Raw genomic sequence first — 14,059 nt, forward strand, 5'->3', positions numbered from 1 at the left:
GGGGACAACATGGACAAGTCGCCAGTCTGTTGCAGGGCTAAGGACTAAGTGTAAAAAAAATGCAATAACTAAGAAATTGGGAAATTTTCATAGCACTGTAAGTACGCTCAACTATCATTCAAAAAATGTTTATAATAGTCTAATATGAGTTGCATAACGCTTAATTTCCTATCTATGAAAATATCCACACTTATTTTCATGTTGTTTAACCCTCTTCTCTGACATTAAAAAACAAAATGAAGCATTCAGAAAACCTTTAACGATCACTAAAAACATTAATGCTGAACTTCTCTTGCAGTAATTATACAGCAGGCATCTACTGAGCAGAACAAGAAATTCCCTGTCAAATGCACTGATATACATTCAGCTAAAATCCAGCTAAACTCCCTGTGCTTTTTACACACACAAAAAAGAAAACGATCAGCTACAACCCTGATTGGCTGGTGTGTTAAAGCCCAATAATGACTGGCCTTGCAAACTGGAAGCACTCGCTCTGCAACATGGGGCAACCTGAGGCAACTTGAGGGGCTCATGTGATGACCAAGATTTTGATTAAAGGTTCACAAGCATCACAGAATATTTTTAGTTCTGATCTAGTGTGGGAAACACAGCTGTAGATGCATCGTGAGGCATTATAAAGCAGATGGTACAAAGGGCACTTGAGGCTATCTTTTGCACCCTGAGCAGGTTAACAACAGCAGACCATCCAGGAAACCAAATAAACTTATTCAGTGGAAATTAGTAGAAAAACAGTAAAACGTGGCAACATAATCTCAACTAATAGAAAACAGACGTAACAAGCAACAGGTGGAGGCAACAGGCTGCTTCTCCTCTTCTGCAGCGTTGGACTCCATATGGTGTTGAGTCAGACCTGCCTACATGCTGGTTCAATTATAATGTGGAATATAGTCCTCTGTTTCCAAACAGCTTGCAGGATTGGTTTCATCTTCTGACAGTTGGAGCAAAGCTTGCATGAACTGGGAGATTTTCCTACAAATTTTCATCAAAACATCACCTTTACGCTCATTCTTCGCTGCACATTTTTATTTTTGGACTCTGTTAGAGTAGCTTTACATGAGTCACAGCTCAAAATAATCTCTATTGTTACACTGATCCTTGGTGGAGTCATTCCGTTTATCCACATAGCTAAAATGTTCCTCAGTACTGTGAAACTGAAATATTTCAACAGAAAGGTGTTTAGTGTCTGCATTAAAAGACTGCTTCAATGGAGTGCTTAAGAAAATGGAGCCACAACATATCACAACAACAGCTGTGATATGGCAATTATTACTGTAAGGTACAGACCCTACAATACTAGAGAGAACCCTAACAATTAGACAACCTCCTATGAGCAAGCATTTGGCAACAGTGGGAAGGAATAACTCCCCTTTTACCCCCCCCCCCCCCCCCTCCCCCCTTTTTAAACAAATCTGAACTCTTTTGTTTGTTGTGACACAATTACGTTCTGTGGTCCGTATGAAGGGCTTTATTAACAATAGGCAACTCCAAAATATATTCTGAACACACAAATTATTTGCACAGATTTCACGTGGCCCGTGTGTAAAGCCCTGAACTTTGTCTTGATTGGCCGCTTCTCATAAATAGAAGATCTGAAGAACTCTTGCTTAAAATATCCCCATATCATAGTTCAAACAGCCAAAATAGTTCCAGTTCAATGTCTACAAGGCAAAGAAACAGACACAAGCAGTTGATACCCTTGAATACAGGATCAGTTTCATGATAACTGAATGGAGAAACTTAAAAAAGTGAATTTTAGCCAAACTCCAAGGCTCATATCACCCCATGTAGGATACTTGGCTAGTCAAAGCAAGTTGTAGCACGTGAAAGGTCTTCTTTTTGCCCTACATTTAAATATCAGGCTCATCTTGTATCTGTGATTCCTCCAGTATGAATCGAATTCTCAGGGCAGGATATAGAAATAATCATGCTGAAACTAAGTGGAAAATTAATTTTGCTGTAGTTTAACAAAGCCTCAGTGTTTCCATGTGAATATCCTGTATGCAGGAAAGAATAATTAAAATGAGCCACACTTCAACCTAGTATAGTATATCCTTCCTAGTACGCATCCTTTCCTAATGTGAAAGTAAAAATTTACATTAAATATACTAAAAAATAACTGAACAAAAAATCCATCAGATTCTGAGGGGGTCAGATTGGATGACTTGTCATTCTTTTTTAAAATTCTTATTTTAAGTACTTAAAAGAAGAATTAAACAGTACTTTTGACTCTGAAGACTTGAAACCAAACCTCAGGCTATAATTAATCTCATTTAAACATATGCTTCTCCTCCCATCCCTATCTCATGGCCTACAGAAGACCGCCTGAATTTCAATGAGTTGACTTTGGGAAGGGGGAAAAAAAAAAATCAGACCAACAGGGCACCTGGTGATAAGAACAGGTGGCCTGCAGCAGCCCTTGGTGATATTGCCATTATAAACCATATGAGGACACATGGACACACAATGAATACATAAACTCGGAGTCCAGTCCCCTCAGCAGGCAGGAAAGAGGAGGGGGAAATAAAAAAAATAAAAAAAACAAGATGTAGGTTCTTTCAGCAGTTTCAAAAACATACAATCACTCATACACACACAAATAAACAGATGCACATACACACACTGTAATACACAAGCAGCAACAGACACACACACAGGCCTAAACCCTCATCAAAGGCTTCACTCTGGTCTCCATTCAGGGTCTATCGTTACTATAGCGACCGGCTTGCTGGGAGAAGCTCTTTAGAGCACCCTATCTGGGTTGCTTCCCTTAAAGCGTGATGCAGATCCCATTTCCATCTCCTTACACCATTGACTGATGCTAGCATACAAATAAAACAAAGGGAAACACTGGCTGACTGACAATTAGCCCGGCCTTCCAAAGGATGAGGGGGCTCCCGCTCATTAGCTCGGAGATACTGGAGGAACCTGACGGTCTAAGCTCAGGGCCTATCACCTAAATCCCTCGGTTTTAGCTCGCTCATAACCATAGAAACCACATCTTAATCGAGATTATCGCAGGGAGGGGAGTAAGGGATGTAAGCCGAGGTTATTCTGTTTCTATCTGTGTTATTAGGCACATTTTTCCTTAAATAGATCGCTTGGAAAACAGTTCTCCCAAATCTTGGCAATTTCACCAACATACATCTAAAATTTTAAGCATTTCACCATTATTTTTCTCCAAAAACACAGCCGATAATCTCACATTCCTGTGACCTTCATAGCACACACCTGAGCTCTAAGTTTACAATTACTCAAGAAGGACCTTCTTGAGTAATCATGCTTCCACAAAACTCTTTCTTATTTCATTTCATTTTTTATACATGCGGTTGCAAAGCTATTTACAGAGCCACCTGGCAATTCGGCACAAAGCACAGTGTCAGAAAAATGATGATGATTCTGCCTTTCTCCCTCCGAGAAATGGCCAAACTGTGTAAAGGCAGAACAACAACCCGTAAACTGCATATCCCTGGACAAGAGGTTCACGCTCCTGCATGTACACAAGCAGCCATGCTAGCATCTGTTCCTCTAACATCGAAAACAGTGGACAATCTACAAAAACTTCATAAATAAGTGGTTACTTACGTGTACCGACAGTCCTGGGTGGTTACTCATTGTGTCTTTAAAAACAAGAACCGCTAAACATGAAAGCAGAAAAACTGCACAAATACAAGTACACAGCTAAAGCTAGCAGATCCACTAGAATCACAAGACCGCGTTTGCCTTTTTTTCTTTTTTTTTAATTTCCACCGTTTTTATAAATCTCTCTTCGTTACTCAACCCAAAGGTTCATACCGAACTCCCAGAGAATGTACTTTCCCTTTGAAATTACCCTATAGATCCCCTTTACCTCCACTTTTGAAAGTCATGGAACTCCCAGCCCAGTCAGCAGTGCATCTTTCGAGGCTCACCCTCCTACCCTAATCCTCTTCTCCAAAAAAAATATTATTTTATCTATAGACAATGGATGGATTAAAAGTTTTAAGTTATAATGTTAAGGGTCTCTATAGCACCACTGCAGGAAACACACCTGAAAAAACGTCCTGGGCAGAAAAAGTGTATTTTTTCTTACATTAATCAGGAAGAAAAATAGGTGTAGCTATACTCATCCACAGACAAGTTAATTTTACAGAAACTCTGAGGGAAGATAACATTTTATTGAACAGATTAATTGACGAATGGGAGGTATGCCTTGTCAACATATATGCTCCCAGTGAGGATGACCTAGGCTCTGTCAAACATGTATTTAAAATGAATATCAGCTATAGCTCAGGCCTGTTGCTGATGAGGGAAGATTTTCATTGTGTGATGTCTCAATCATTAGACTGGTAACTAACCTCTAGGGCTCCCTTATCACAGGTAAGTAGAATATGCTTGAATATTAAGCTACAGAAGCAGGCCTGGTGGATGTCTGAAGGTCTAAGTTTCCTAAAAGAAGGAGTTTCACATTTTATCCAAGTAGACACTGTTCCTACACTAGAACAGACTTATTTTTCACCTCACAAGTAGAGATATATAGAATTAAAAATGTTGAGATTCTCCCAATTAGGGACTGAATATACTCGATGTATCGCAAGTTTTTCTATGCACGATGGTTAAAATGGCTTTATCGTAACCATCGAGTATAAATTGCCATGGCAATATTAAGCTGTCTGCATGTAATTCACTATAAGGTTTTTTTCTCCCTCCCACATGCGGCGAACGGATAACTTAAAAAAAAAACATTGAATGGCTGATTTGAATGAGTATACCAGTGCAATTTTAGGCACTATATGGTTTAAAATAACATTTGTTTTTGGAGGTTATTTAACCATATCGTGATATATATCGTGTATCGTGATGTAGCCAAGAAATATCAAATTAGATTTTCCTCATATTGCCCAGCCCTAATCCCAATCACATTGTCAGACCATTCCCCACTAGTACTTCTCTGGAACACAGGCCACGATGGGAGATTAAATGCATCCCTTCTGAATGATAAAGATTTCGTAGCACCAGAGTATTCAACATACATGGCAGTAAATGACACTCTAGTAATGTCTTCCCTTATAGTTTGAGATTGCGTAAAATCATACCTTGATAGAGATGGTGTTACCTAGATGGAGGTTTTGAACAATGTGACAGGTTGTAATGAATCCTGAATAAACATTAAGATTATTGATGTTCAGCATTTTCCATACCTTCCTCCTGTTTCTACCTGTCATACAGCTAGTAGTAGGTTTAATCTCATCTCACCTGTCTCGGAGACGCTCTGGGTACAGCTTCCATCACCACCTCCGTGTAGAATCACCATGTTAGTCCGTCCCATGCTATGAAGCTGTGAGAGGTGGGGGCCAGGATGCGATAGTGGTGGGGGGTTAGTGTTTGGGCGCCCCAGCGCTATGCCGTCAGGTCCCACCAGTGTGCCGCCTGGCCCCATAGGCCCACAGTTACTCATGGAGGATGCCTGCATCTGAGCCATCATGTCCGGGAACTGGCCTGGACGTGGGCCCAGATGGCCCCCAGAGGTGTCCATGTTCTGGCAGTGCTGCAGGGTTTCCCCTGGACCCCGCAGCCTCTGCTGGACAAGGAGGTTCTGCTGAGTGCCACCGGGGACCATGCCCGTACTGTCGTTGTAGTGTAGCGGTGTGACTCCTGAAGCGCCGGATGCCGGTCCGGGATTTAGACCTGGACGATGACCACTGCCTGCCAGGTTGTGAGAACTGTGGCTGCTCATGGACTGAAGAAGCTGAGCCATGGAGGTGTTCGGGTGAAGGTTTCCGAGTCGTCCCACTTTTCGTAGCTGCTCAGTGGCACTGGGGCCCGGCATGTGGTGTCCTCCTATGCCTGGCTTGCTGAGCATGCTATACACCATGTTGTTGTCATGGTTTACGGCACCGCTCCCGGATGATTGCTTTCGTTTGCGCATGGGATCCCTCTGCTGGGCCATGAGCTTGTCTCTGAGAGCTGCCCGGCCGCTCTGGCCCTCAGGAGTGTTGAGCAGCATGGTGGAGTTTGGCGGGAGCATGGGATTTAAAGTGCTGTGTCCTTCCATGCCTCGAGGGCCACTCACGGGGCCAGGATGCCCTCCACCCCCTCCATTACCTCCGCCACCTGCCCCCATGCCTGACATACCAACACCACCAGCAGCCATGCCAGTAGTGCTGTTGCCAGCAGCGCTGAGTTTGTTTTGATTTGCTAGCTGTGCTTTGGCTGCGGCTGACAGGAGGCTGCTGGCGGGGAAGGAAGCGGCATTCTGTTGGTTGAGGATCTGGTTGAGGGGCATCCCCAGGAGTCCCGGGTGACCCTTCTGGGAAGCACTGGGCGTGGCCAGAGAAGATGACGAGGAGGAGGAAGAGGTTGGAGAGTACATGGGGTTGCCGTGCTGCTGGGCGCCAATTGAATTTGCCATACCGGGCAGCAGCTGGGAGTCTTTGTACTGATGGAGTGCATCGGTTTTGTTGGTGGAGGGGCTGGAGGGCATGGCGGGCCTGGGAGACCCCATAGCTGATCGAGGGGAACGAGGAGGAACCTTTATGGTGCCACACGGGGCCTGATGTCCCGAGGGCATCGCAAAGTTACCGTGGTCAGAGGAGGTGGAGGATGAACGCGAGCGATGAGGGGAGGCCTCTATTCTCCCAAGCGCAGGCCCAGCCATGTGGACAGGTGAGGTAACGGGGGAGGGAGACATGGAGGAAGCCGGACCACCCTGCTGAGTCCTTTGAACATGGCCACCATGACCCACAGGCCCAGGCTTCACTGTGGGTAACGGTAAGTTGCTTGGCAAGGGAACAATGGCGGGAGGGGGTATGTTTACATTCATCACTGGTACCTGAGAGTGGATGTTAGGCTGGAAGTTGGAGGGTGTTGGGGCATTGGTGGGAGTCTGGCTGACTGGCTTGTTAGGGATGGGGTCCAGGATGCCTAAGGGGTCCTTTTCAGACGTTAACTGCCTTTTCTGGAGGGCACAGGATGGCGGTATGGATGGAGGGGGCGGTACAGGGTGCACAGGGGGCTGTGTTTTATGGTGAAATGTTGCACGGGGCATATCCATACCAGGGGGGAAGTTCCCCCGCGGCATGTTCATATTAATGACAGGGCTTTTGGCAGTGGCCGTTGGGGAGAGGGGCGTGCTAGTCCTTCCTGTCATGGCACACGATGGCTGGCCCGCTGGGGAGCCGTGAAGCATCACACTAGGCGGGGAAAGAGGTGTCCTAGTGTTTCCGTGGATAGAGGCTGAGCCAGGGCTACCGCCTCCTGGAAACCCACAAGGATTGGTCCTTGTAAAGCCCTCAGGGCTGCCCAGAGTTTCTGTACTGGGAGACTGCGAGCCATCTCCATAAAGCTTAGCACCAGATGGAGGTGGGCTCAACATGCCTCCATACCCGGACCGGTAAGGGGATTTAGGGCCTGGCTCCCCACTGCCCAGCCTCTGCAGCCTGGGGTACCCAGGGTAATGCTCTGGCTGCTGGGCTCCACCCAACTCCTGGGGTGGATACAGCCTCTGCTGCTGCTGTCCGCCTGCCATCATCACCTTGAAAGGGTTCTTACAGTCAGGGCCAACAGAGTTGGGCACGCCATCGTGGGGTTTAGTCCTTATTGCTCGTTGAGTTGTGGAATGCACAGCAACCACAGACGATGTACCTTAAAGAGAAAAAAAAGAAAGAAAAGGAAAGTCTGAGTTAAACCAGGACCAACAGCTTGGAGAAAACATTAGTCAGAAGAAGAAAGTAACTATTATTCACCTCCATGTATAGTTTAACTCAAAATGTAGGACTTTAATAGGCTGGCAAGTTATTTACCAAGAGAGCCTTCTTCCTTCTTGGAAATATCGCTAGAATAAGACAATTCCTAACTCAACGTGATTATGAAACACTTGTGCATTCACTTCAAATGAACCAGATTATTGTGGTGCTCGCTATGCTGGACTCCCTAATAATACAAACTGAGAATAATCTAAAAAGCTCTTAAACACACACCTTTTTAATCTTACATTTAACTGACTTTCAGTAGTACAACTGTAAAGGTGGATTGACCATTAGCAGACACAAAACAGATAGGTGATTTCTTGATTATTTTCATATTACTCTATATCTATTACTTCCAAGTTTGTGTCAATAAATTTCTCTCTGCATCTCCCTCTCTCTTCTTTTTCTCTGTTTTATACATCTTAAAGTATGATTTATATATGAATAGACGGTAATTTTAAGTATTTATGATTGTCTTTATTTTCGAGTTCAAATAAAAGTGAGTGGATTTGACAGAATAGCACAGAGGCAACGTGAAAGGCCTGAAAACCTCCAAATATTTCATTTGCTTATTGTGTATAAGTTCAGCTAGAATTTTGAACTTCTACAATGGATAAATTACTTACAAAACTCACTGATATTTTCCAAAACTAGGACGTAAATTACATCAACACTGTCCTCTTTCATTTGGATTTATTGGAGCTAACTTCCAAGTGTCCTGACAAATGGTTTCAGAGCTGTAACGTATACTCGTACCTCCTCCTGAACTGGTCAGTGCCAGAGGCGGGTGCGTCTCCATGCTCTTGTGCAGTGTGGCCACAGCCAGCAGCTTCCTCTTGTGAATGCAGAGTTTGGTGACATCTTCGTCTGCTTTCACATCCTCCGCTGTCCTCTGTTTGACAGCTGCCCCGGGGTCGAAGTTGAACACCTGAGGAGATAAATAAAAGTGGATAGAAGTCACTGAACTGACTTGGTCAATGTTTTGCTTGTTTACTCACAATCGTCAAAGGAGCTTGCAAAGAAAAGCGTCTGGACTTCTTTAAGTTGCTTGAAGATGTTTCACCTCTCATCCGAGAAGCTTCTTCAGTTCTAAGTAGTTTAAGTTTACTCACAATCTTTTTGCTTAATTAATTTACGTTTTGCACCATGTTTCTGCGCTCTCATGCAATGGCCTTTATTGTTAGCCATTTTATTGGTTTTATTCCCCATTTTCTGTCATATATACATATATATCATATACACTGTTAATCAAATTCACCATACCCAGGATGCCTTTTTCATATCTGTCTTTATTTATCAACACATCATCAATCGGGTCAAGCAGTCACACAAAGGTTGAGCACCTCCCCAATGAGAAAAACAGTGAAGTGCACTGGCAGCACAACAACTGGTTTTCCAAAGGAAGATAAAACTGATATAGAACGACATAAAGCAGACTGAAACCAGCACAGCTACTGCAGACAGCTCACCAGACTGCGAGTGAGAGTGAAGCGCATTAAAAGCACCGTGTGAATGTGAGAGAGCTTTAAGTGCTTTGGTCAGTACGACTAAAAAGGTGCTGCTGTAATAATAAAGTTTAGCCTATTTGTATCCAGGAAAAAAAACCTGACAGCAGAGATCAACTGGGACCTCTATCATTAAGGTTCCAGTCACATCAGAGTAAGCAGTCTTCTCGTGACTAGTAAAAGAGCTAACTTGTCATCCAGGAGTTGAGCATGCAACCTCTGGGCAACCACTTTCAATCTCAAGATCACTATACAGGTCGCTGAGTGGGAAGGCAACCTGTCTTCAAACAATCACAGTCCAACTCAGATTGACTGCAATCACCCTCAGATTGGTGAAGGTTTGCAAACAACTGCCATATAATTTATAAACACAGTCCGATTGCCAACATATGCCTGAGCTTCACTTCTGCAGGGAGTCTTTGCAGAGCCAGGTTTTTTTTGTTGTTTGTTTGCTTTTTAACTTCTTCATAAAATTCTAATGTCCATTTCAGTAGTTTCAGCAATCTCCCAGTAGGAACTCCATATTTACATTGATTATTATTCTTTAAACTGAGGTGATGATTGTTTGTCTCATTGATAAATAAAAAACTGTAGCTGGAAATGCACAGGAGGAGCTAACGGTGCAGAACAGGTTGCTCACAATAGTTGTTGGCTGCTTCAATCCAACACATTTCTTGGGAGGTGCGACTCAGGTTACAGCGTAGGATTTTCAGTTATGTTGTAAGTTAGGACGTACATTTCCGGCAGAAGTCTAAATACTATAATCAATCTGAGTCAGTCTGTAAAAACGAGTGCAGACTGACAACTACTTCCTGCAACGCAACTCTTTGCAGTAGGGGACTAAATGTAACTGGTTGTATTCCGATTGTATCACTGTATAAAAGAAAGGGTGTAGAACACCTATGGCTGCTATACTTTTGTTCATACTGCAGGTCTGCAATCACTGTTTTCCTTAGTCTGATTGTAGCACGAAACAGAGTTGTTTTCATTACACTAAAGGGTAATATTTTGAAACTTTTTTTTTTAATGTGAACGACAAACACTGGTGTTTGAGGCTATTCGCAACGCTAATAAAAGGTCAACAACTGCCCTTGTTTGCCCAGAGGGATCTTTTAGGAATGATGACACCATTTTCCAGAGAAATTACTGGTGAGTGCAAGCTGATTTCATACCCGTTAATGTCAAATCTTAAACAAAGCTTGCTAAGGAGCAGCTTAATTCTCCAGCATAGGTTACTATAGTTATGAGAAGTAAACCTTCATCTTCCTAACACTGAAATTTCCTCACTGCGCCCCAAATCCTGCTTCAGAGTGCAGGCCTCAGGTAAAGCCAGCATGCCACAACAATGCCCAGTCATCCGAGAGTGGCTGGGGAAGGATCTTCAAGGAATCGTCCAAGAAATTCCTGTGAATATCAAATAGTATTTTTCCTTGACATACCTGTGCAAAATCAGTACGCATGAAAAACCCTGCTTAAACAGTCCTCTTAGATCAGTGCACACAGAAACATAGATATCCACCCATCCATCCAGTCACCCGTGGGCTTCTAGAGCAACTGCAATTCATTCGAGAGAAAACTGGGATCTCCCGTGATCATGGATTCACAGATAACAGTAAGCTTATTATCACGCTTTGCAACTAATCAGAGCCCCCCACAAAAAAAGGAAAAGAAAAAAAAGAAAGAAAAGAAAGCATGCTGTGGGCTCAGAATAAGGATGGTGACGATCAGTTTTGAGGCCAGGAAGCTGCTTCCCCGAGCCACGTGACCACCCCTGAATATTATGTAAATCACATCCAGGTCTGGCAGCACACTATATTTTCCTCACGCTCATCATCTCTTGGGGCTGTCTTAACAGCACAGGCAGTGATGTACATAGACTAAATCGCAGATAAACATGGAGGCAGCGGCTCTCCCAAGCACCTCATGATATGCGATATGTGATATCCCACATCTTAAGACGGTTAAGATGTAAAAGTGAACTAATGTTTAAGACCAGAAAATGAGTCTTAAAAAATATTTGCATCTTCATTTTCAGATACTAAGAAGACAGCAGGGAGGGGGCGCTCATAAGGGAAGACATGCAACTACAAAATCATTCTGATAATGGCGTGGAGTGTTGGGGACAAATTTAGCATCAGGAAGGATAATCGGTCAGATTACCCCGTGTAATGTGACGCCTCACATAACCCCAACATTTGTAGTTTGGTCCTACAGAGATCAGTGGGTCAGCTTGGGTTCATTTCATACATCCTGAGTATGAAATAGGAGAGGATTATGCTACAGGAGAGCTTTTCCTGTATACTCTTTTATAATTTCACTCCTGCAATTCACTCTAAGCCACACTGATTTGAGTCTCTGCACACTTTGAAGAATAAAACTTCAGAACCACCATTCAAAGCTGTCAGAGCAGACAACAGAGGCAGTGGTCCTGAAAGGAAACTAGAAGACTCTAAAGTAGAAACTTTGTGACCATACATAACAAAGTAGTTTTTGGAGTTTCTCATCCCGTAGACTCCCAACTCTTCCATTTTGAGCCCAGTGTAGGGGACCACCAAAACAACCGCCTAATTGGCATTATCAGTAAGGAAAACTGGAAAGACTGTATGCTAATGGTTTAGCAGCAAGTGAACTTTCAAAATAAGAGTGTGGGGAGTGTCCACTCTAGGGAGTGGCCTAAAAACTGGTTGCCAACCACCTCACTTATTGCCAATGGCTGCACAAACACCGACACCGTGGTCCAGTGACGAAGTGAAGATGCTTACTTTCGGTTTAGCAGCAGGCACACCATCACCTTTATACCTACAACATCCTCCATTTTTGTGTTGATTTTGTTGCATATACAAATGACATGACGGGTCTTTTGGCCGTGTTGCTTTAACAGCCCAAAGCACTGAATTGTAATGGAAAACAACTGAAACCGAGTAGAATCGAGTGGAGAAGGTACTAGTGGAAAAGAGGCATATGTAGCAGTGCTATAGCTCCCCTGGCCGAGCCTCACTCCCCCTGCTTTCCTGTCCATACTGTGTTTATACTGCACTGTAAAATAACGGCCCAAAAAATGCCAAAGATGAGATTTAACTTGTGATTTTGTTTAATAGGATAAAACTGACAGTTTGTATAAATAAATGTAATTTTTGCTTATACAGTTTGTGTTTTTCCTTTCTGCATAACAATAACTGAAAACTGTGATGGTGTTACATTAAATCTCTACTGTAAATAAAGGAAACAGCAGTTATCACTGTACACTCAAGTTGCCTGATGATTAGAGCTCTGAAAGGAGCCTGTACAAACAAACACCACACACCAGTTTAAATTTAGGGGTCCTTGTTTAGCCGTAATTTGTGGACAACAGAATTTTAATTTCCGTCGCAGATTGGCTCCTCCATCTTAATCTCTAAATAGCGAATCATCTGGAGCTCAGTTTGGAGCAGCTGTAAAAATCTCACTGTGTTTTAATCAGAGCCAAAAGAAAACAAATAAATAAATATACCTTTTGGAGGATGAGTGGGCACTCCAGGCCACATTTGCAGGTTCCATCTGTCAGCAGGTAGGTCCTCACCTGCTCCAAGCTGGACAGCACCGAGCCACTGGGACTGCACACAGAGAACAACAACAAGGTGAGGCTGAAGCTGAAGCTGGCAATGATCCACAGCAAAAATGCTCCTTCTGGGAAGCTTACTGAAACACCCGTTTGAAATAAGATTCAACATTTTTAGACTGGAGCTCCTGAACACTGATCTTTAGTGTTAACGTGGAAGAAGAAAAGAAACACGATGGACACAAACTTTTTTTCCCCTTCTCTGAGGCAGGTTAGCAGCTCCTTCAGACTGTTTTTGGATAGTAGTTAGCATGAAATCAACCGCGGAGGAATAATCTTCATCTACATGTATTAAAACACCTGACCTGAACAATATATATGCACTTTACATCAAGACAGAAAATAATTGTCATTTACTTTCTCTTCATTCGTCTTTCCTTAAGGGAAATTGTGAAAATGTGGTTGTCTTAATAATGTACTTCCCCTTTTTTGCTACATTTAGGCATAGTCAGGACAACATGAGCATCATAATGGTAAAGGAAAGGTGATTTAAGTGACGTAATGTGGCAAGGTTATTGGTCTGGGTATTTCAGAAACCATCACTAGAGTTTAGAGAAGATGACCTAAAAAAGAGAAATTATCCAGTGAGCGGCATTTCTCTGGGAGAAAATATCTTGTTGATGTCAGAGGTCAGAGGAGAAAGGCCAGACTGTTTCAAGCTCACAGGAAGGTAGCAGTAACTCAAACAACTACTCATTACAACCCAGATGTGCAGAAGAGCATCTCTGAATATGGATCAAATTCTCCAGTGCCTTGTTTAATCTATGACATGAAGCATTATGGCAGTTCTGGAGGCACACATTATGCAAAGTGTATCTAATACTTCAGTACACTTCTGTGAGCCATTTTGTGTACAGAAGCTATGCAATCAAGGACTTTTATTGTGAAAGGATGGAACACATGCACAGGACAAATTGGGTTTCTGGGTGATAATTGTTTTTAATCTAGGCCTAATATGCCTTTGTATCTTTACACCGGTTAAAGAAAGGAGAAACTTAGACATATAGGTTATTATGCAATGTTCTTACTAGTCGCGGCAGCTTGAGATAAAATTAGCCTGCATGTGGCCCATGTAATAATAAAAGGAGTCTGACACCCCTGGATGAAACATTAGAACGAGCTTTAACCAAAGACAGATATAAAAGGGGTCTCTATGCACTCGAAGGCTGGCACAAAGAAACTACCTCTAAAGAAGAACAGTATGTACCGCT

At 43.1% G+C, this 14,059-nt stretch overlaps 1 protein-coding gene across 2 annotated transcripts in view; it reads right to left on the bottom strand.

Annotated features, from left to right (window-relative positions):
* Nucleotides 1-14,059, bottom strand: part of mbd5 (methyl-CpG binding domain protein 5) — a 46,497-nt gene that overhangs the window by 15,612 nt on the left and 16,826 nt on the right. For both annotated transcript variants that reach the window (XM_084920993.1, XM_084920994.1), the window contains exons 3-5: nucleotides 12,741-12,843; nucleotides 8,502-8,673; nucleotides 5,254-7,641 (exon numbers count right to left, since the gene is read on the bottom strand). In XM_084920993.1, the coding sequence (XP_084777119.1) occupies nucleotides 5,254-7,641; nucleotides 8,502-8,673; nucleotides 12,741-12,843 (2,663 nt within the window). The remainder of the gene's footprint in view (nucleotides 1-5,253; nucleotides 7,642-8,501; nucleotides 8,674-12,740; nucleotides 12,844-14,059) is intronic.

Source organism: Perissodus microlepis, chromosome 23 (genome assembly GCF_051167445.1).
Source record: "Perissodus microlepis isolate ML-2025 ecotype Zambia chromosome 23, ASM5116744v1, whole genome shotgun sequence".
In the NCBI taxonomy this organism is placed as follows: Eukaryota; Metazoa; Chordata; class Actinopteri; order Cichliformes; family Cichlidae; genus Perissodus; species Perissodus microlepis.